Below are 20,023 nucleotides of genomic sequence, written 5' to 3'. Positions count from 1 at the left end.
TGCTGCGCCGTTGGACACGGGCTTTTACCAGGAAGCCACGGGGCCACGGTGACCAATGGCCCGGTCCCTGCAGGTCTGTGACAGAGCCAGGTAGGACCCAGGCCTCCAGCTCACAGCTCAGTGGACTCCCTCTGCTGTCCCGCAGGAGCACAGGTCCCCGGCCTCCGGGTGGGGCGGGACTGCCAGGATGGACAGCATCCCTGCTGGATCTCAGGCTGAGCAAATGTCAGCCTGACCCCAGGCGAGGAAGCAATCCCAGCTGGCATCTGGGCCTGGGCAGCCCCTCCAGCTGGGATCTCCCGTCCCATCCTTAGTGACAGGTTTCCTACCAGAACACGCACCCTGGGGCTACAGGGGGATGTTTGGTTTAATTGAGGGGCCTTTCAGGTCTCCTCTGGAGATGAGTGGATTTGGCCCATAGCATTGAGCCAGCTGCAGCCCCCGATTCTGGGTGCTTGCTCTGCCTCTCCTGCCTCTCCTCCCTCCCCACCCCTCCCTCCCCTTCACCTCTCCCCCCTCCCCGAGGCTGGCCCAGCATTTCAGCTCTGAGTGGTTGGCCTGTGCTGGCCCAGGCTCGCCTTGTGCAGGGAGGCCTGTAGACTCGGGGCCACACCCATCTGTCTATCTGCAGAGGATGGAGCAGAGCGATGTTTTGGGTCCTGGGGGAGGAAAAACTGCTTCCTTCCACCCCTCCGGGTTCTTGGGCTAGTTTATGAATTAAATTGACATAAGACAGATGAGCGGGAGAAAAACAATTATAATTATGTACATATGCATGAGAGTTCCACAAAAATGAGACTCAAGAAGAGCCCAGATGATTAAAGTTTATGTGTGTATCTATTTCTATACCATCATGAACTGCAGAAAGGCACCAGGGTTGGGGCGTCTGGAGGGCGGAGTGTGAGGGGGAGCACCGCCATGTTCCTTCTGGGGAGTCCCCATGGGGCTTCTGCTCCCTTTGTAGGAGGGGAGGCTGCAGATCCATGCAGAAGGTCCGAGGGCTTTTCATTTTCGGGACTCTCTTCCTGACCTCAAGCCAGTGGCTGGTGGGTGGGGTGGGTGAGCCCCTACCCTTGGTGCCTCAGAAGTCACCCCTCCCTTCCGGAGTCCCCTTCTGCTTCCTCTCCTTCGGGGACTGAGCTGGCAGCCCTGCCACCTGCCCACCAGGAGGTGTGCAAGGAGCCTCGTCTCCACTGTGAACCCCCTGGAAGTGGGAGGGCGGGTAAAGGGGAAGGCAGATTGCTGGGCAGATGAACGCTTTCTGCAGCCCCGACCTGGGCCTCTCATCTTCCCACTGGACACCCGGAGCCTGGAGTGGGCGTGACACGTTCCTTTCCCCCTGGCGAGCTGGGCATGGGTCTCCTCTTGCCCTGCGGCCCAGTTGGCTCATCCTGTGACTCCGATCAGTGTCCGTGCACCCCGTGCCCTTCCAGAGAGTAGACAGGAGCCCCTTTGCTCCTGGCTGGGCCACACTGGGCTCTGCTGTGGGGTCCAGCTGGGGTCCCACTGGCCGGCAGTGCCGGGACCTGCTCACCTCCCTCTCGCCTTCTCTTCCGCAGGCCTTTTCCCTCAGAGGAGACCACAGAGAATGACGATGACGTCTACCGCAGCCTGGAGGAGCTGGCCGAGTAAGGCGGGGGGGTGGGAGGAGGGAGGGGCAGGGAGGTTCCTGGTGGTGTCCAGGGAGTCACGAGGAAACATGGCGGCCACAGTGCAGGCAGAGCTGGCCCTGGGCTCTTCCCACCGGGGCATCTCCTCATGATGGGTCACGCGTGGGCTGCCATGCTGAGTGGGAAGGCATGCATCTGAGAGGCCTCAGAGATGAGCAGATCTTCATATCCCTTGTACATTCTAGAAGGCTGCCCAGCCAGTCTAATGGCTGACCCAGGTGTTGGCCCGTTGCCCTAGCAGGGTCCTCCGTGAGGGCTTGTCTCTGTGAAGCTGTGGGGCAGAGAGGGGGCCTGGCCATGCTCCCCATGCCGGGTCCTGGAATGCCATGTCGTGAGGAAGGAGTGGTGCTGCCAGAAGCAGAGGTCCCTGGAGCGCAGGCTCAGGGCACAGGAGTGTGTGGGCTCGGGGTTAACACGCGGCCCGACGGGCACTGCCCTGCCTCAGTGGACCCGCCTCTGCTCTTCTCCGTGTCCACTTTATTCCTCTCTCTGAGAGGCCTCTGCTCCACCCAGGCGCCGCCCAAGCCTGGCCACAGCACCAGGGCTGCAGCCCCATCGGGACCGTGGGAATCTGTGGCCAGGGTGGGAACACGTGGCCCGCTCCGGGAGGAGGGAGGTAGGAGGGTAGGAGGAAGGGGCCTCACCTGCAGGTGAGGGACCTGGGCTGAGACCGAGCATCCTTGCTGGGGGCTCACGGTCTGGCTCATCCACCGCCCTCCCAGGGCACCGGGAGATGGTGCCTTCGGGCGTCCTTGCTGCCTGGGGGCCTCTGGAGCCGTCTGACAGCAGCTTGTGTGTTCTTAGCTCAACTAGATTTCTTCTGGGAAGACTTAGTGTTTCTCTCTCCCTTCGTCTTAGAGCACAGACTGAGAATGACAACCGGGAGAGGAGTAAGAGGGGGAGCTGCATGTATTGAGTGCCTGCTGTGTATGCTGGGGCTGTCCCTGTCTTACTGCTCAGCCCACGTCCAGGGCTGCCTTTAGCTTGCAGGGCCCAGGAAAATACTTTCCTCAGGATCCCTATGTATATACACAATTCAAGTCATCCCCAAATCAGCATGCGGCAGCACGCTGGTGGCCCAGTCTCATGCACTTCTGTGAAAGAAATTCCTCACCCACCAGCTGGAGTTGCTGCCACCAGCCCGTCCCTTTGATGCTGGGCTGGCCATGGGGTCCTTGGGAAATCCCACTGGCTGGACACCCAGAGCTCCTCTGGACATCCGGTCAGCCCCACGTGGGTCTGAGGGTTGTAGAGCATCCTAAAGGGGAGAGGTGGGCACAGGGGCCACGCAGGTCACAGCCAGGCCTGGGCGCCCACCTGGAGGCCACTGTCCACCCTGGCCAGCCTCAGGAATCTGAGGGAGACTTCGAAAATTCCAAAGAAAACTGTTCACTCCTGGAATCCCAGCGTTTTTTTGGGAGGCTGAGGCGGGTGGATCACCTGAGGTCAGGAGTTGGAGACCAGTCTGGCCAACATGGTGAAACCCTGTCTCTACTGAAAATACGAAAATTAGCCAGGTGTAATGGTGGGCACTTGTAATCCCAGCTACTTGGGAGGCTGAGGCAGGAGAATCACTTGAACTCAGGAGGCGGAGGTTACACTGAGCCAAGATTGCGCCACCACGCTCCAGCCTGGGCGACAAGAGTGAATCTCCGTCTGGGGAATAAAAAAAAAGAAAATTCCAAAAACAGCTCACTCCAGCATGCAGGCTCCTGAGACTGACTGAGGGACTGTCCGTCTCAACCCTGTAATGGGGGAGGAAACGGAGGCTCAGAGAGGGCAGGGCTTCTGGCTGGTGGCATGGCCAGAGGGAAGTCCCTGAGAGGTAGGTCCCAGCCCCCAGCAGTCTGCAGCCACCCTACTTGCTATGCTCAGAGTTGGAACACACCCCCCCCCCGTACCCTTCCCGGCATTCCCGGCCTTGGAAATCCTTCTCTGCCACATCCAGGCCAAGGTGTCTCCCACTGTGTGAAGCCTCTCGTGCTCTCTCCTGGCCAGCGCCCCCTCAGCACCCATGCCTCTGTTGGGCCTCTGGGCTGCCCAAGGGGTGCACCGTGATTAGGGGGTTAAATGCCTGTCCCCTGCCTATCAGAGGGTCAGACCCTGCATCTTCTTCCTGTCCTCTCCTGGTCCAGCCCTAGCAGGGCAAGCCTTCTGCACGTGGTAGGACGCCTGTACCCACAGGACAATGACAGCAGCAGTGGGCGGTGCTTACGAGCTTTTTTGGGACTGGTCACTGCTGGGCTTCATTCCCTCGCATCCCCCACCCTCAATTGCTCTGTGAGGTCTGTTATGTGGGTGTCCTCATTTTACAGATAAGAAAACTGAGGTCCAGAGAGGGGACACCACTGGCCCATGTCACCCAGCTAGTAAGTGGCAGAGCCACGATTTGACCCTAACCCCCCACCACACAGAGCCTGTGCCCCCCAGAGCCTGGGGAGCTCCTGGCCGGTGTGAGGGCACGTTCCTGACCTGCTGTTTCTCCTAAGTTACCAGCCTGAGGTTGGGATTCTGTGCTCTCCAGAAACATGCCTCAGGGTTTCTGGACAGTCAGCACAGGAGGGCTCCGGGACGATGGGGACCACATCGGCCTTGTGTGGCCAGGGACTGGCATGAAATGCCCACTCCGTAGGAGCCACCTGGGTGTTGAGCCCAGGACACTTCCTGAACTACAGCCCCCACATGGCCAGGCCTGCCCCTGCTGGTTTATAGTGCACATTCAATTTAGAGGATTTCTGCCTGGAGAGTCAGGCTAGATCCCAGGTTGCCCATTTTCTTTTTCTTTTTCTTTTTTTTTTTTTTTTTTTTGAGACAGAGTTTTGCTCTTGTCACCCAGGCTGGAGTGCAGTGGCACGATCTCAGCTCACTGCAACCTCCACCTCCAGGCTTCAAGTGATTCTCCTGCCTCAGCCTCCCCAGTAGCTGGGATTACAGGCATGCACCACCACGCCCGGCTAATTTTTGTATTTTTAGTAGAGACAAGGTTTCACCATGTTGGCCAGGCTGGTCTTGGGCTCCTGACCTCAGTTGATCCACCTGCCTCAGCCTCCCACAGTGCTGGGGTTGCAGGCGTGAGCCACTGCTCCCGGCCAGGTTGCCCATTTTCCATCCTTCTCTGCCCATCCTGATTGTGACTGATCTCTTAAACCAAAATGCAAGGTGGAATTCCTCTCACCCAGAAAAGCAGCTCTGGGGAACATGTGGCTTTGCACCATCTAATAATGTTATTCCCTGACATTAAGACTGAGCCTCCTTAATCCAACGAGCTCTTTATGACTGCAGTTATTGCAAACGTAAATCATCAGTTCTAAGGAAGGGGAATGCATTTGAATCTTTAACTTGCAATTTGGTCCCAGTGGCTCGAGTTTAATAAATTTTTTATGTTGTTTTTCCCCTTCCTCCTTTCACTGAAAGGCAAGATTTCCTATCCTTTCCCTGTGGACTTGGTGTGGATATTTAGCCATTATGGCAATTTATAAGACACAAGTGCATGCCATTTCTTACCTGGATCCTACTTGGGGAGAGAATGTAGTTGTGAATTTTCAAAGCTGGAGCTGGGGAAATGGTCTAATCAGAAGCCAGGTCTATTAGTATTATAGTTTAAAGATTGCTTGAATTGTAAAGAAAAGAGGTTTAGTTGACTCAGTTCCACAGGGCTGGGGAGGCCCCAGGAAACTTACAGTCATGGTGGAAGGGGAAGCAAACACGCCTTTCACATGGCAGCAGCAAGAAGAAGTGCAGAGCAAAAGGGGGAAAGCCCCTTATAAAACCATCAGATCTCGTGAGAACTCACTCACTATCACGAGAACGGTATGAGGGATATGAGGGTCACCGCCTCCATGATTCAATGACCTCCCTCCAGGTCCCTCCCACAACACATGGGGATTATGGGAACTACAGTTCAAGATGAGATTTGGGTGGGAACACAGCCAGACCATATCACCAGGCACAGGAGTGAGGGGAGGGAAGGGACATTTGGAGCAGAACGCACCTGTTCTTTGCTTTGGGCCCATAGCCAGATGCCCAACATGAGGGTCACCTTGAATGTCTAAAGGACTCCCCTGCTGCCCAGACCCCAGACACTCTGCAGCTGTTTGGAGAAAGTCAGACTGGCTCACAGATGCAGCTTGTCTCCCAGGGAACCTGGAAATGTGGTTTTAGGAGACCAATGAGGGGCACCATGTGAGTGCCTGTGTGCTTTCATTCATTCACACGATCATTGTCAGCTGGTTCCTAAACACTCTCTGTGTGTCAGGCTTGGGACCAGGAGCTGGAAACACATTAGGATGAAGACACATTTCCTGCCTCCCAAGACCCAGGCCCCATGGGGAGTGTGGAGGCCGAAGGACAGTTTCAGGGCAGCGTGGTGGGATTACAGCAGAGCCACGTCAAAAAATAAGAAGGGAAAAATGAAATTAATCTTAAGAATGTATTTTATAGGCTGGGCGTAGTGGCTTACACCTGTAATCCCAGCACTTCACTTTGGGATTGCTTGAGGCCAGAAGTTCGAGACCAGCCTGGGCAACATAGATCCTGTCACTGCACTCCAGCCTGAGCGACAGAGCAAGACCTCATCTCTTAAAAAAAAAATGTATGTTATATTTAACCCAGCATATTCAAAATACTATCTGGGTCACCTTGTGATCAGTGTCACAGATCATCCTTGGGCAGCCTACGTTTTGTGGTGCTTGCGCTGAGTCCTCTGATCTGGCATATGGAGCTTGCACTTGGGCGCAGATCACTGCAGCTTGTCATGTTGTGAGCCGGACTGCCACACGTGGCCAGTGGCTCTGTGCCAGGTAGCACAGGTCTTGGATCCAGAACATCTTTCTGGGAGCTGGAGCCAGTCCCCTGCGTGGGCACGTATAACACTGAAGTTATTTTCTCAAGTGTTCTAAGCTCGCTTTTGAGAGCTTTGAATAATGCATAATCAAATAATAAGAGCAGCTGGTTGAAAAAATTAACACAAAATATTGCCACTTAAAAATGCTTTATCAAGCAAAATAAGCCCAAATGGAGGGCCTGTTTTTAAATTGCTCTAATAATCAGTACCTTGCATTTGCATAATGGCTTTTCCTTGGCAGGCACTGCACTTCCCTTCTCGTTCCTGCCCAACTCTTGGGGGCCCAGGGCTAGATGCCTGCACTGGGGGGCTCCCAGCCTGGGGTCCGGAGGCAGGTTTGTACACAGAAGAGTGACATGCACAAGATGGTTGTCTGTGGGAGCAGAGTGGGGCTGGCGGAGTGCTGGGTCAGAAAGCAAGGAAGGCTTCTCAGAAGAGGTGACAGCCGAGCCTCAGCACCCAAGGAGGAGTTTGCTGAAGACCGGGACAGTATCCCAGCAGGAGGAGTTGGGCAGGGTGTGGAAGGCGAGGCTGGAGGGCAAGGTGAGGCTCCCCATCTGGAGGCGTGGCTGAGGGTTGTTCCAGCGCAAGTCCAGCGTATTGTGCTATTGTGGGACACGGCTTGGTGTTTGTAAGGAATCAGAATTATGGAAGTTCCCCGGGGACTCACAGGGAGGATCACCTTTCCCCCAGGAAGGCACAGGGCCCACATCGAAATGCCTGCTGTGACCCCAACTTGGTGGCAGTGCAGTGACAGTGTTTCTCTGCGCGGTAGAAGGACACCTTGGGTCAGCCTGTGCTGGCTGCAGGGGGCAGCGCTGCTGGGTGTCCAGGAAGGTGGCCGCATGCTGGCGATGCCCGTGCTCAGTGGTCAGCCCCAGTGGACGCAGTGGTAGGTGGTGATGCCCCCGCTCAGTGGGGTCAGCCTCAGTGGGCACAGTGGTAGCTGGCGATGCCCGTGCTCAGTGGTCAGCCTCAGTGGGCACAGTGGTAGCTGGCGATGCCCGTGCTCAGTGGTCAGCCCCAGTGGGCACAGCGGTAGGTGGCACATTGGCTTCTTCCTTCCAGCTTCGAGAAGCATCTCTTTGATTGCTCTGGCCTGGAGTTCCGGGGCCCTCTGTCCCCCTCCTGGCGCTGCAGCCAGCGTTCCTGGTTCCCATTTTCTGTTCACTGAGGCTGGGCGTGGTCCGCTGCAGTCTGTGGGGGGCCCTGGGAATGCTTCCAGGCCTCGATGGAGGAAGATTTGGAAAGGGCACCCAGATTGGGTGCCACAGAGCGCCGTGATGAGTGGGTCTTGCGAGGACACTGGTGCCGCTGTGGCAGGGTTGTCCTTGCCTGTCTGTGAAGTACGCTGCACACCCCAGTCTCTAGCAGGGCCAGGCCACCTGCCTCTGCCCTCCCTACCGTGGTGCCGGCAGGTCAGAGGCCCCCGAGAATTCTTAGGGGAATTGAAGGGACACGGGAGAAATTTGAAAGCTCTCAGTCGGGGCAGATGAGAGGCCAAAGGAAGGACGTGGACATGAGACCGAGCTTTATTTAGCCACCGCTTCATCCTGTGTGGCTGGGGGAGGGGTGGTTGGACCTGGAGCCTGTTCCCGGGGTGTGCTGCTAGATGTTTGACAGCCAGCTGGTGAACATGCCCCACCAGGAGCATCCCTGTCTGCAGAGCAGGGTCTTGCGACCTCACAGGCTGCTGTGGGAAGGCAACCCGCCACTCCAGTGGCTGCATGAGGTGTGAGTGATCCCAGACACAGCCAGGCTCTGTCAGGAACCGCTTGTTCTCCTGGCTTCTCCCCAGAGAGCATCTGGGCAGGAGCATCCTTGAAGGGAGAGCTGCCCCTGAGTGCCAGCAGGGAGGGAGATTCTGGGGCCAGGGCTCTGGGTGAGGGCTTGGATGTGAGACTGCAGCTGCTGGCTGCTTTATTGTGGCGGGTCACCAGGGCCCAAGGGCTAGCTGGCCTTGCCTTTCCTTTCAAGGGGCTGCTTCTCTGGGCCAGTTAAGTGCCACACAGGGCCTCAGTGTCCAGTCTCTGAAACGAAAGCATCCGCCCAGATGGACTGTGAATCCCACTGAGCTTGACGAATCCACAATTTTATGATATAGGAGCCTGCTTTGCATAACACTGGTTTCACTTTCCTGGGAGTTGAAGTGATTTTCAGGCTTAAACAAATGTGATCGTGACACGGCAGGGAATGTAATTTATCCGCGAATGTAGAGCTGCATGCTTTATTGCATCATAAAATGACTGTGCAGCTTTAAATGTGTCATGTTAGCATCGTTGGGATAATTTTTTAGGGTGCATAAAATGTAGAAGGAGTTTCTGGTGTCGAGGAGGTTTGGACGTCTTCTTTCTACCTGGGGAGTGAGTGGGAGCTGCCTGCTGGCGGCGACCTGGGAGGGGAGAGGCCACGCGTCTCCCATTGGATCCTGCCCTGGGGCCTTGGCCACTCTGTGCTGTGCCGTTTGTCTGCAGGGGTACAAGGAGTGAGGAACAAATCGCTGTCCTCTGTGGCCCACCCTCGCCGCTGTTGTCCTCACCCTGCCCACCTCTCCCAAAGGAAGTTTGTTTAGATACCATCTCCTGAGCTCATGTGTGTTCATCTTCACGCTGGGAGGTCCGCGCTCTGGAGGACCCCTGAGTGTGGAGTGCGAGTTGAGCTGGGAGGGGCTGGGTGTGGGACGCCTTATGTTCACCCTAGAGGATTGTTTTTCCAAAGGGGACAAGTTTGAAAGCAGACTCCACGAAAATGGCCCCACGAGAAACAAGCAAATGAATCCAGCCCTGTTAGACAGCCCCCAGCCCCAGGCACATGCAAAGCCTGCCCTGGTCTGAAGGAGGCCGGAATGAAGCCCCCTTCCCCAGCGGAGGTGTTGACAGGCGTCCCCCCATCCCTCCCTGGTGGCCCGAGGCTCATGCGGGAATAGAGGGGACGCTGGAGGGACAGAAGACAGGTGGGGTTTCTTAAAGCGGGTGACGGCCGGGACAGAAAGGCCTTTGCCCCCCGCCCCCCACCGCCAGGTCCTTCGTCAACAAGGACACCCGTGGCTGGACTGTGGCATCGTCTCCTTGGAGCTGCCTCCCCACTGGCCGTGGTGCCTCATTTGCACAACAGACCCTTTAAGACTGCGTGCTCGGCCCCACCTGGGCTTCTCCTTGGCAGCATGTGGCTCCCTCAAATGCTGCCAAGGGTCTCTTGCTCCTCAGTGTGACTCTGTGAGGCCAGGCCTCTAAAGGGGCTGGCGGAATGGGGTAAACGAAGCCAGCATCTCCGGAGGGTGCCTCTGTCAAGGCGCTTCCAGTTGCATCTCACTGAGCCCTGCAGGCCGGGCCCTGAGCCCCCTCGCTGGACAGGAAGGAGACGGGGCTCTGAGAGAGGAAGGCACCTGGTCAGGGTCACACAGAACTAACTAGGGGGCAGAGCTGCAATTTGAGCCCAGCTCTGTCTCTCCGAGGGTCATTGTCAGACCACCCCTCTCTAACCCCAGGGGTGGCTAAAAGAGCCCTCCCTGCCCCGCAGACCTGGGACCTGGGACCCTGTTGTGGGCCCCTGCACTTCTCACTCTTGAGGCTCCTCTACCTCCCACGTGTGCTATCCAGGCAGCAGCCTCTGGGGGCAGACCCTGACAAGCCAGGAGGGCAAGAAGGCTTCCTGGAGGAGGTGTTCATTTTCAAGAGTGTGTAGGATTTGCCAAAGTGTGATTTAGGAAACCTGCTCTTACCCCCTGTGCCAGGCCAGTCACTGCCTTGTTTTGGGCTGGGGTTTTAAGAGTGTCTGGGTCTCTTCTGTGTCTGTTCTCGGGAACTGAGGGCCGTTTGGGGCTGGGGTTTTAGGAGGGTCCCGGTCTCTGCTGTGTCTGTTCTCGGGAACTGAGGGCCGGTGGACCTGGCTCGGTGGGGATCCTCTGTAGGCAGTCCAGCCTTTCTCGCTCCTGTAGTCTAGAGAAGCCTGGTCCCTGTCGGGAGGTGGCTTCGGGACTGCTGGGCGGGAGCTCCCTGTCCGCACCTTCCCTGTTAACGGGGCCATCAGCACTTCCCTGTGGGGCTGGCTGTGGAGGCCGCAGCTGGTTGGGATGAGAGCCCCACACTTTCAGGGGCCCTCCCTGCCCCCCTCGGACATCTTGTTGGCCCCTTGGTACTCTGGCACCACAGTGGGCCCCAGCTGTCTCCAGAGGCCCTGCTGCCACGTGGCTGGGGGCTTCAGTGACCTCGAAACCCTGCTCCCCGACCCCCACCACTGAGGGAGAGGCTGTTTGTTCCTTCTCAGTGGGAGATCGCAGGGGAGCCCTCTGACGCACGCAGAGCAGGCGCACGTGACCACCCGGCCCGCTCCACATTCCCGTGAGTGGGTGTGAGCAGGTATGGCCTGGGACTTCCAGGGGTTTTCATTTTTAATACCTCGTTAAACTCGAGTGCTTTCAGGACTGATTCGGTCACAGCAACTCTCTGGTCTCATTTAATGCAGTCTCTGCAGAGGGAGGGGACTGGCACAGAAGGGGCAGCTTTAAAGACATACATGTTCATCCTGCCATTTTCCAGGAAGGAGTAGGCAGCTGGGCTGTGGCCCGAATGAGAGGGCTGTGCTGTGTCTGATGAAGGTCCCTCTCCCTCTAAATCGCCCTCCTGGGGCTGTTCTGGAACCCCAGGAGAGGAAGACTTCTCCCTTTTGACGTTATTTCCCTTGTATGCAGCATAGATCTGACTGACGCACAGTGGCACGTAAGAAATATTGCTCAAAATGAACAAGCGTCACATGCTGGGTTTTATTGTAAAAGTCCCATCATGTACATAGTATCTCCTATATTCATTGCCCAACTCCTATTCATTCTACAAAACCCAACCCACAGGTCACCTTCTCTAAGAAGCAGCCCCCAACCCTACCAGGCTGAACTGAAGTTCACCTTCACCAGATGCTTAGAAAGGACAGCAGGACAGTCTCTGCCACCACCTTTCCCTTGTCTTCCTGCTTCTGTTTCTCACTGCTGAGATAAACGCTCTATAAGGGTCATTCATAAAGGAGCAGAGCACAGAGACAACACCTAACTAGGCCTGGGCCTGGTTCGCTGTGGTAGGAGGAAGGGCTGGGGGTAATGAGGTCCCAAGAGCATTCACGATTCCTGTACTGGAGGATCTGAGCCATAGGTCCATACGCTGTTCGACAATCCCTGCTCCTGTCCCCTGAGAGGCAGGCCCTGGGCTTTACTGCTTTATCTCAGCCCTCACAACACTGCAAGGTGGGTGCTCCAGCCCCCATTTTGCAGTTGCATAAATTAAGGCTCAGAGAGGGTAGGAGACTTGCCGGAGGTCACACAGCATGCTTCACATGGCAAAGGGGGAAATGAAACCCTGTGCTGTGGCCTGGGACATTCCCCTGGGCCCAGTCCTTGTGACCTGGCCCCAGGGGCTATTCTTTTTTGGTTCCTGAATATTTTTAGATGGTGGGAGGCTCTTTTACTGCTTAGAAAGAAGACCCCCAAAAGAGGGAGTTACCGCCAGGAGGGACAGTCTGGTGGACGGGTCTCCTGCCAGGAATCCGGTAGCCGGGGCCTGTGCAGGTGCACGCCTACGTGGCTTGGCGAGCTGGCTGGCTCTCATGCCCTCTCTGAGCCCTGCTTTCCCCACCTGTAGAAAAAGCAAGGCCTCCCTCCTTCATGGGTCGTGGTGAGGGTCTGCCAGGGCGTGTGAGAACAAGCTCCCTGATGTGTAAAGTGGTTCTTGTCTGTCTGTCTGTTCGTCCGTCCTTCCCCACATGCACACCATCCAGTTCCCAGCCGGCTTCTTCAGAAGCTTGATGCGCCTTCTCTCTGCCGCCCCCAACCAAGTCCCCTGGGGATGAAGCACCCTGCGGTGTGGACCGAGGTCAGGAGACATCCGACTCGGTTTCCTAGTAACACACTAATGGCAGCTTGGTACCCTGCTTGGCGGCATCAGACAGCCTGGGGCCAGTGCGGCACATCCCAGCCTGTCAGCAACACTATTTTATGTCCGCCGTAAACACACAGGCTCACCAGGGGCAGAAAGCAGAGTTTGTTGGTTTTTTTTGATTTTCTGTGGGCGGCAGGGGCAACGGCCTCTGAGCAGCTGCCTTTCTGTAACAGAATCGGGGCAGGCGGGCAAGGCTGTTGGGCTGGGGCCTCGGGGTCTCGGGCAGAAGGTGAAGGTGGCAGGTTTTGCTGTCCCTGGAGGGCTACAGCCGTGCTCGGGGCCCCTCCTGGAAGATTTCAGGCTATTGTGAGGACAAAAATAATGGTTGGGATTTAGCATCTGTCAGCGCAGCTGACTCCCAGAAAACAGCAGGAGTGAAAGGATGAGACGGGGCAGGAAGGAAGGAGGGGTGGTCACTGGCCCGGGGTGGAGGGAGCTGGGCTGGGGCCCAGGTCTGGCTGTGGAGGCCCATTCACGTCTGGGCTTCCACATTCCTGCCTGGCCATCTCAGGCCTCCTCATGGGCCACTGGACAGAGAAGAATGACCCCTGAAACCCACAAAAGCAACACAGCTGAGCAGTAACTAACGCAGCACCAACCCCACCCCCCCATCCAACTTTATAGTCTCCTAGGTTTTAAAAAATTATCATTTTTAATGCTGACCACGCTGTGTGTTGAGCACCAGCCCCTGTGCTAAATGCCGTCTCATTGAATGAGCCCCTCCTCTCGCCCTCTGGGGTGATGGGCCATGCTCCCACTTATTGAGCACCTACTGTATGCTCAGCCTCTACTGGTCTTATACATGATGGCTGATCCTTGCAACTGTCACCCTCCCGTTGCAGATGGGAAACTGAAGCTTAGGTTATCCTGGACACAGTTACAGAGCTAGAAAAAGGAAGGGCTACAAAGACAACCCTAGTTTGCCTCGCTGCCTCCCCTCCAGGGGCTCAGGAGCAACAGTCAAGTTCCTGCCAACAAGAGACCCACGGCGGCCCGCCTGTTCCAAAGTGATGAGGACTGGCCAGCTCTGTGGACCAGACACTGGTGTGGCATGGGTGTGGAGCTTTTCCACAAAGTGTAGCCTCTGATGACACGGAGCCTCCGCACACTTCTTTCTAGCTGAGACACTGATGTGGAACGGATCAGTGTGTGACACAGCAACCTGCTACAAAGCCACGGGAGAGTGATGTAATTGTGCCATGGAGATTCCGCAGCCACTTGCAGACGTGGCAGGGCCTTGGGGTGCTTTTCAAGGACTGTGGGAGAGTGGGCTGGGTCCAGAGGGAAGGCACGACAGCCTGGCCCCTCCCCTATGGGACTGCGTGGAGGGCCATGTGGGGCTGGCTCTGGTTCCGTGTGCCGGGTCTTAGCTGAGTTCTCATCAAGCTCATGTCTAGTGAGAACGCTGAGGTGAGGGTCTTTGCACAATGGGACCCTCCTCCCCTGTCACTGCCCTGTGCTCCCAGGAGACTTCAGACCCCTCAGTGGGTCTCATGGTGTATCCCACCTCCCAGCCCAGCCCCTGAGAGTTCCCTCTTCCTCCCAGTGGACAGCTGTGGCCGTCAGGTACACTGGGCCTGCTGGTCATGACGTAAGTGAACCTGCCTTCCAGGTGACTAAGACTGGCCATGTGTCACTTCACTGTGCAAGAAACTTGTTTATGGAGATGGCACCTTTGCCAAGAAGCCAGGTAGCAGTGGCATTTCCACGTCGGTGATGGCCAAAGGAAGGGAGCTATTAGGGAGCAGAGCTTGTTACCCCAAGTGACACCACAGTAGTGTCTGCCTCTAGGATCTGTTCCGTACGTGGGAGATTTCCTAGTGCCAGAATTCAGATGCAGCTGCTGCCCAGTCTCCCCACTTGGACTGTGAGGTCATTGGAACAGATGGCCATTGTCCCCTCTGTCCCAAGGACCCAACATATTTCTGATGCAGAATTGGTCGTAGGAGAAATACTGGTTAAACCCATTACATCTGGTAGGTTTTTATCTTAATTACTAAGTTTATATTATTAACGTTGTTTTATCAAATACGTTTGATTTTATTTTCCTAATTTAATTTTTTAAAAAACCACTTCTTTACCTTTCCCTTTATTTCTCCCTCTCTCATAATTTAGAATATGTGTGTCATGAAATTTCAGTTCCACTGTTTTAGAATTTCAGATGACACACAGGAACCCATCTCTCCCAGTGTTCATTGACCAGAATACAGATGGTCGGGAGAGCACTTTTGACGAATGAAAAGTGCCATCCGTGTGGCCAGGCTGATGGGCAGTGCTCTGGGCTCCACAAGGAGGGCCCGGTAGGAAGGGAGCCTAAGGGCGTGACAGGCAGAACCAGGTGACCCCAGGTTCCCCCCCCCCCCCCCCCCCCCAGTATCAACAGGTTTCGGATAACTGACTTTGGAAGGAAGGGAGAGAAGGGATGTTGTCTGCGTGTTTAAGATGATTCTGTCCCAGAGGAAGATTCCCAAACACAGCTTCTCCTCTAGTGTGTTTGGTTGCTCACTCTTTTTTTTTTTGAGACGGAGTCTCACTCTGTCTCCCAGGCTGGAGTGCGGTGGCGCGATCTCGGCTCACTGCAAGCTCTGCCTCCCGGGTTCATGCCATTCTCCTGCCTCAGCCTCCCAAGTAGCTGGGACTACAGGCACCTGCCACCACGCCCAGCTAATTTTTTTGTATTTTTTAGTAGAGACGGGGTTTCACTGTGTTAGCCAGGATGGTCTCGATCTCCTGACCTCATGATCCGCCCACCTCGGCCTCCCGAAGTGCTGGGATTACAGGTGTCATTCACTCGGGCCCCGGGTGAATGACAGGAGGTTAATGGGAAGTGGTGCATGAAGAATGAGCCTGTATGAAGGAATGTTCCTTGTAGTCTTGGATTAAAGAAAGAAAAACAACACAGGCGTGGCTGGGTGTGGTGGCTCATGCCTGTAATCCCAGCACTTTTGGAGGCGGGCGCATTGCTTGAGGCCAGGAGTTCGAGACCAGCCTGGCCAACATGGTGAAACCCCGTCTCTGGGAAAAATAAAACAATTAGCTGGGCATCATGGTGAGTGCCTGTAATCCCAGCTACTCGGGAGGCTGAGTATCGTTCATAGCATCTCGGGTCCAAGAAAGAAATCACCAAACACAAGAAACAGGAGAAAGTGAGTCATGCTCAGAAAAGAAGAGTCAATAGAAACCAACCCTCGGATGACCCAGATGTTGCAATTAGCGGCTTCCAAGAAGCATAACCAGTGAGATCTCCGTAGATGGCTGAGGGGATTTATTATGGGAATTGGCTTACGCAATTATGGAGGCCAGAAAGTCCCGCCATATGCTGCCTGCAAGCTGGAGACCCAGGAAAGCCAGTGATAAGTTAAATCCAAAGGTCAGAGAACCAGGGAGCCAGTGATGTGTCAGCCCAAGGCCAAAGGCCTGAGTCCTGGTGCGGGATGGGCCGGCGCTGGTGTGTGTTCTGGAGTCTGAAGATCTGACAACCAGGAGGAGTTCCAATGTCTGAGGGCAGGAGACAGTGGATGTCTCAACTTCAGAAGACAGCAAGTTCGTCGCCCTCCGCCTTTTTTTTTTTTTTTTTTTTTTTTTGAGACAGAATCTTGCTTTGTCACCCAGGCTGGAGTGCAGTGGTGCGATCTCACCTCACCGCAAGCTCTGCCTCCCGGGTACACGCCATTCTCCTGCCTCAGCCTCTCGAGTAGCTGGGACTTTAGGCGCCCGCCATCATGCCTGGCTAATTTTTTGTATTTTTTTTTAGTAGAGATGGGTTTTCACCATGTTAGCCAGGATGGTCTTGATCTCCTGACCTTGTGATCTGCCCACCTCGGCCCGCCAAAGTGCTGAGATTACAGGCGTGAGCCACCGCGCCCGGCCGCCCTCTGCCTTTTTTGTTCTGCTTGTGCCCTCAATGGATTGGATGACACCTGTCCGCACTGGTGAGGGTAAATCTTTACTTGGTCTTCTGATTCAAATGTCAGTCTCTTCTGGAAACCCCCTCACAGACACACCTAGAAATAACGCTTCACCAGCTCTCTGGGTAGTCCTTAGCCTAGTCAAATTCACATACAAAATCAGCCGTCACAGCAGCTATTATAAATACGGTCAAGGACTTAGAGGAAATGTGCGACAAATGAATGAGCAGATGAGGAGCCTCAGCAGGGAAATAGAAACTACTGTAAAGGGACAAATGGAAATCCTAAAGCTGAAAAGCACGATATCTGAAATGAACTGTCACCAGATCAGCTTGATTAAAAAGTTGCACACAGCAGAGGGAAAAGTCGTTGAACTTGAAGATAGTCCAGTGGAAGTTATGCACTTTATTATTTTATTATTATGATTATTTTTGAGACAGAGTTTCGCTCTTGTCTCCCAGGCTGGAGTGCAATGGTGCAATCTCGGCTCACTGCAAGCTCCACCTCCCAGGCTCAAACGATTCTCCTGCCTCAGTCTCCAGAGTATTTTCAGTAGAGATGGGGTTTCACCATATTGGCCAGGCTGGCCTCAAACTCCTGACCTCAGGTGATCGACCAACCTCAGCCTCCCAAAGTGCTGGGATTACAGGCATGCGCCACCACGCCAGGCTGGAAGTTACACACTTTAAATAACAGGCAGGGAGGAAAGAAGCCTGGAGAGAAGGGACAGAGCCTGAGACGTGTGGGACGATGTGGGACGTCTAACACCAGTGTTATTGCAGTCTCAGAAGAGGAAGAATGAAGGAAGCAGAATAAACGTTGAAAAAGAAAAGGCCTAATTCTTCCTAAATTCCAAAGCCCCTGTCATAATACTACAAAATGTTTCTGAGAGAAATCAAGGAAGACTTAAATAAAGTATATACTATGTTTATGGATTGGAAGATGTTGTCATTAAGATGTCAGTTCTCCCCAAATTAAACTGTAGACTCAATACAGTGTCTACCATGATCCCAGCAGACATTTTTAAAAAATTGACAAGACGGTTGTACAGTTTATGTGGAGATGCAGAGGACCTTGGAATAGCTTAATCAGTTTTGTAGAAGAACAAAGCTAGATTTACATTACCTGATTTCAAGAGTTTCTATGAAATTTATCAAGACAGAGGTGTTAGCATAAAGATAGACAAATAGATTGATGGAGTAGAGTAGTTATTCCAAAATAGACTCACCCTTATTTGGTCAATTGGTTTCTGACAGAGATCCAAGCAATCCAATGGTAAGGTGTTTGTTTGTTTGTTTTCTAAGAGTCAGGGTCTCACTCTGTCGCCCAGGTTGGAGTGCAGTGGCACGATCATAACTTATTGCAGCCGCAAACTCCTGGACTCCAGCAATCCTCCTTCCTCAGCCTCCTTAGTAGCTGAGATGACAGGCATGAGCCACCATGCCCTGCTCGAAAAGAGGAGTTTTGAGAAATTGTTCTGGAACGTGGATATTCCTATGGGAAAAAAGTGAACCCTACTACTTCATACCACGCACATAAATTAACTTGAGATGAATCAGAGACCTAAACATAATGGCTAAAACTATGAAGTTCCTATAAGAAAATATATTGTGATTGAAAGACAGCAAAGATTTCTTAGACAAGACACAAGGATTTCTTAGGACACAGGACAGAGCCAGGATGCGACTAAGGAAAGATGTGATAAATTAGGCTTTATTAAATTAAAGGTGAATGCTCGAATATCATTAAGAAAATGAATAGCCAAGCTAGAGACTGGGGGAAGAATCACAAAACATACCTGATTTGTATCCAGAATATGTAAAGAACTCACCGAATTCAATAAGAAGACAGACAACCAATTTTTAGAAGTGGACGAAAGTCTTGAACAGACTCTTCACGAAGGAAGGTATACAGTAAGGACACAGAAGACCTCCTGGAGCATTAGCCATCAGGAAAGTGCCAGATAGAACCACAGTTCTGTTTCACTCCACACGCACTCTGGGGTCTGAATGGAAAAAGACTGGCAACAGCAGAAGCTGACGAGGATGTGGAGCAGCTGGGGCTGGTGAGCGCTGCTGGCTGGGGGCGTGGAATGCACCCACTTTAGAAAAGCATTTGTCAGCTGCTTATGAGGTTGAGTCGAGACCTCCCCTTTGACCATCAGTTCCACTCCTAGTGGAATTTTGTTTCCAAAGGAAAAGAAAGCCTGCGTAACCCCCCACCCACCACACATGCGTGCGCGCGCACACACACACACACACACACACACACACACAACTTGAATGCTCTTATAGCAGCTTTTATTCACAATAACCAAAAACTTGAAGGCAACCCAAATGTCCATCAAGAAGGAGAATGGGTAACACGTTGTTATTCATGCCGTGGATTAGTACTCGGCAGTAAGCAGGAATGAGCTGCAGATGTGGGCAAGTCCGAATGGATGTGTCTCAAACAAGATCCGATGTTGAGGGGAAGAAGCCGGGCACAAAAACAAATCTAACGCACAATACCGTTGACATTACTACAGACGAGGCTTGTCTCAATGCATGACAACATTGACATTCTACAGACAAGGCTCGTCTGTGGTGAAGAACAGTCCGAAGGGTGGTTGCTGGGGGCGGGAAGGAGACTGATGGGGAAGGGCAGGAGCTCCGGTGAGATGAAAATGCTCTATGATATGGGAGGGCATGAGTGACACAGGTGTATCCACTTGTCAGAAAGCTACCACTAAGGGTGTATTTTGATCCTTAAAAAGCTTAGCAAAAATAGTGTGAGAACCCTGTGCTTGGCATTTCTCACCAAGCTTCAGACGCAGCGGGTGCTACATAGACGTGGACTTGTACCTAGATCCGGGCGTGACAATTCTGACTTCAAGATGAGGCCAGGGAAGAGGGAGGCGGGCGGGGGACTCTGCCTTCCACACCCCTTTTCTAGGTCCACCCGGGCTTCAAAGCATCTTTCGAGTCTCATCTGTTCAGGAAGATTCTGACCATCCCAGCCTTCCCTATCCTCTCCCTCCTTAATATGTTTGGGCTCGGGATGGAGCTCGTGCCTCTTCCATCCCGGGATCAGTGGATCGTGTCCTGTATTTCCCGAAATATGCTCAGGCTTTGTCAGAGCCGGGCACGTCATAGATAACTCAGCAAATGGCAGTGTGAGGCCACTGCGGTGGGAGGCATGAGTGAAGGATGTGTGTCCATGGCATCCGAGAGACCTGCAGCAGCCCGGGCTAGGCTTTCCCATCTGCACCGTGACAAGCCTGGGGCTCCTCGGGGAGAGGAAAGATGTTGCTTGTCGTCAGCAGCCGGTTCTGGTCGACCCGTGATGGGGGCGGCACCGGGGCCTTTATGAACAGGCTCCTGAGTGGTGGGGGAGAGCCCTGGGCTCTGTGGGGACGCCCCACAGTGTGGCCGTTTGCCATCCCTGCACGGGACGACCTCCAGGCCCCTGTCCAGGTCCGGCTTGCAGCCGTTTTTGATCCATGTCATCAGCTCTTGCAGCATTTCACGGCCAACCCCCTTCCTTCCACCTGGCCTGTTGGACAAAAGCTGACGTCTGTCTCTAGACAGTCTGAGTGGCCTCATCTGCCCTTGAGTTGTCTCGTTCAGCAGCCTGGAAGCTTCCCTGTCTCGCCTCGCCTCCAACTGTCAAGAGTTTTCGACAGAGGCTTTGCCGCCA

General features: G+C 54.2%; 1 protein-coding gene across 5 annotated transcripts in view; it reads left to right on the top strand.

The window, feature by feature from the left end:
• Positions 1–20,023, top strand: part of VAV2 (vav guanine nucleotide exchange factor 2) — a 219,956-nt gene that overhangs the window by 148,868 nt on the left and 51,065 nt on the right. For all 5 annotated transcript variants that reach the window (XR_009215276.1, XM_032165581.2, XM_032165579.2 and 2 more), the window contains exon 4: positions 1,560–1,628. Coding sequence is in view for 4 of the 5 variants with exons in the window: in XM_032165581.2 (XP_032021472.1) it covers positions 1,560–1,628 (69 nt within the window). In the remaining variant the exon portion in view is untranslated. The remainder of the gene's footprint in view (positions 1–1,559; positions 1,629–20,023) is intronic.

The sequence above is a fragment of the Hylobates moloch genome, unplaced genomic scaffold (genome assembly GCF_009828535.3).
Source record: "Hylobates moloch isolate HMO894 unplaced genomic scaffold, HMol_V3 SCAFFOLD_10, whole genome shotgun sequence".
In the NCBI taxonomy this organism is placed as follows: domain Eukaryota; kingdom Metazoa; phylum Chordata; class Mammalia; order Primates; family Hylobatidae; genus Hylobates; species Hylobates moloch.
The sequence above is the reverse complement of the archived record's forward strand: the minus strand, read 5'-3'. Positions and strand labels throughout refer to the sequence as shown.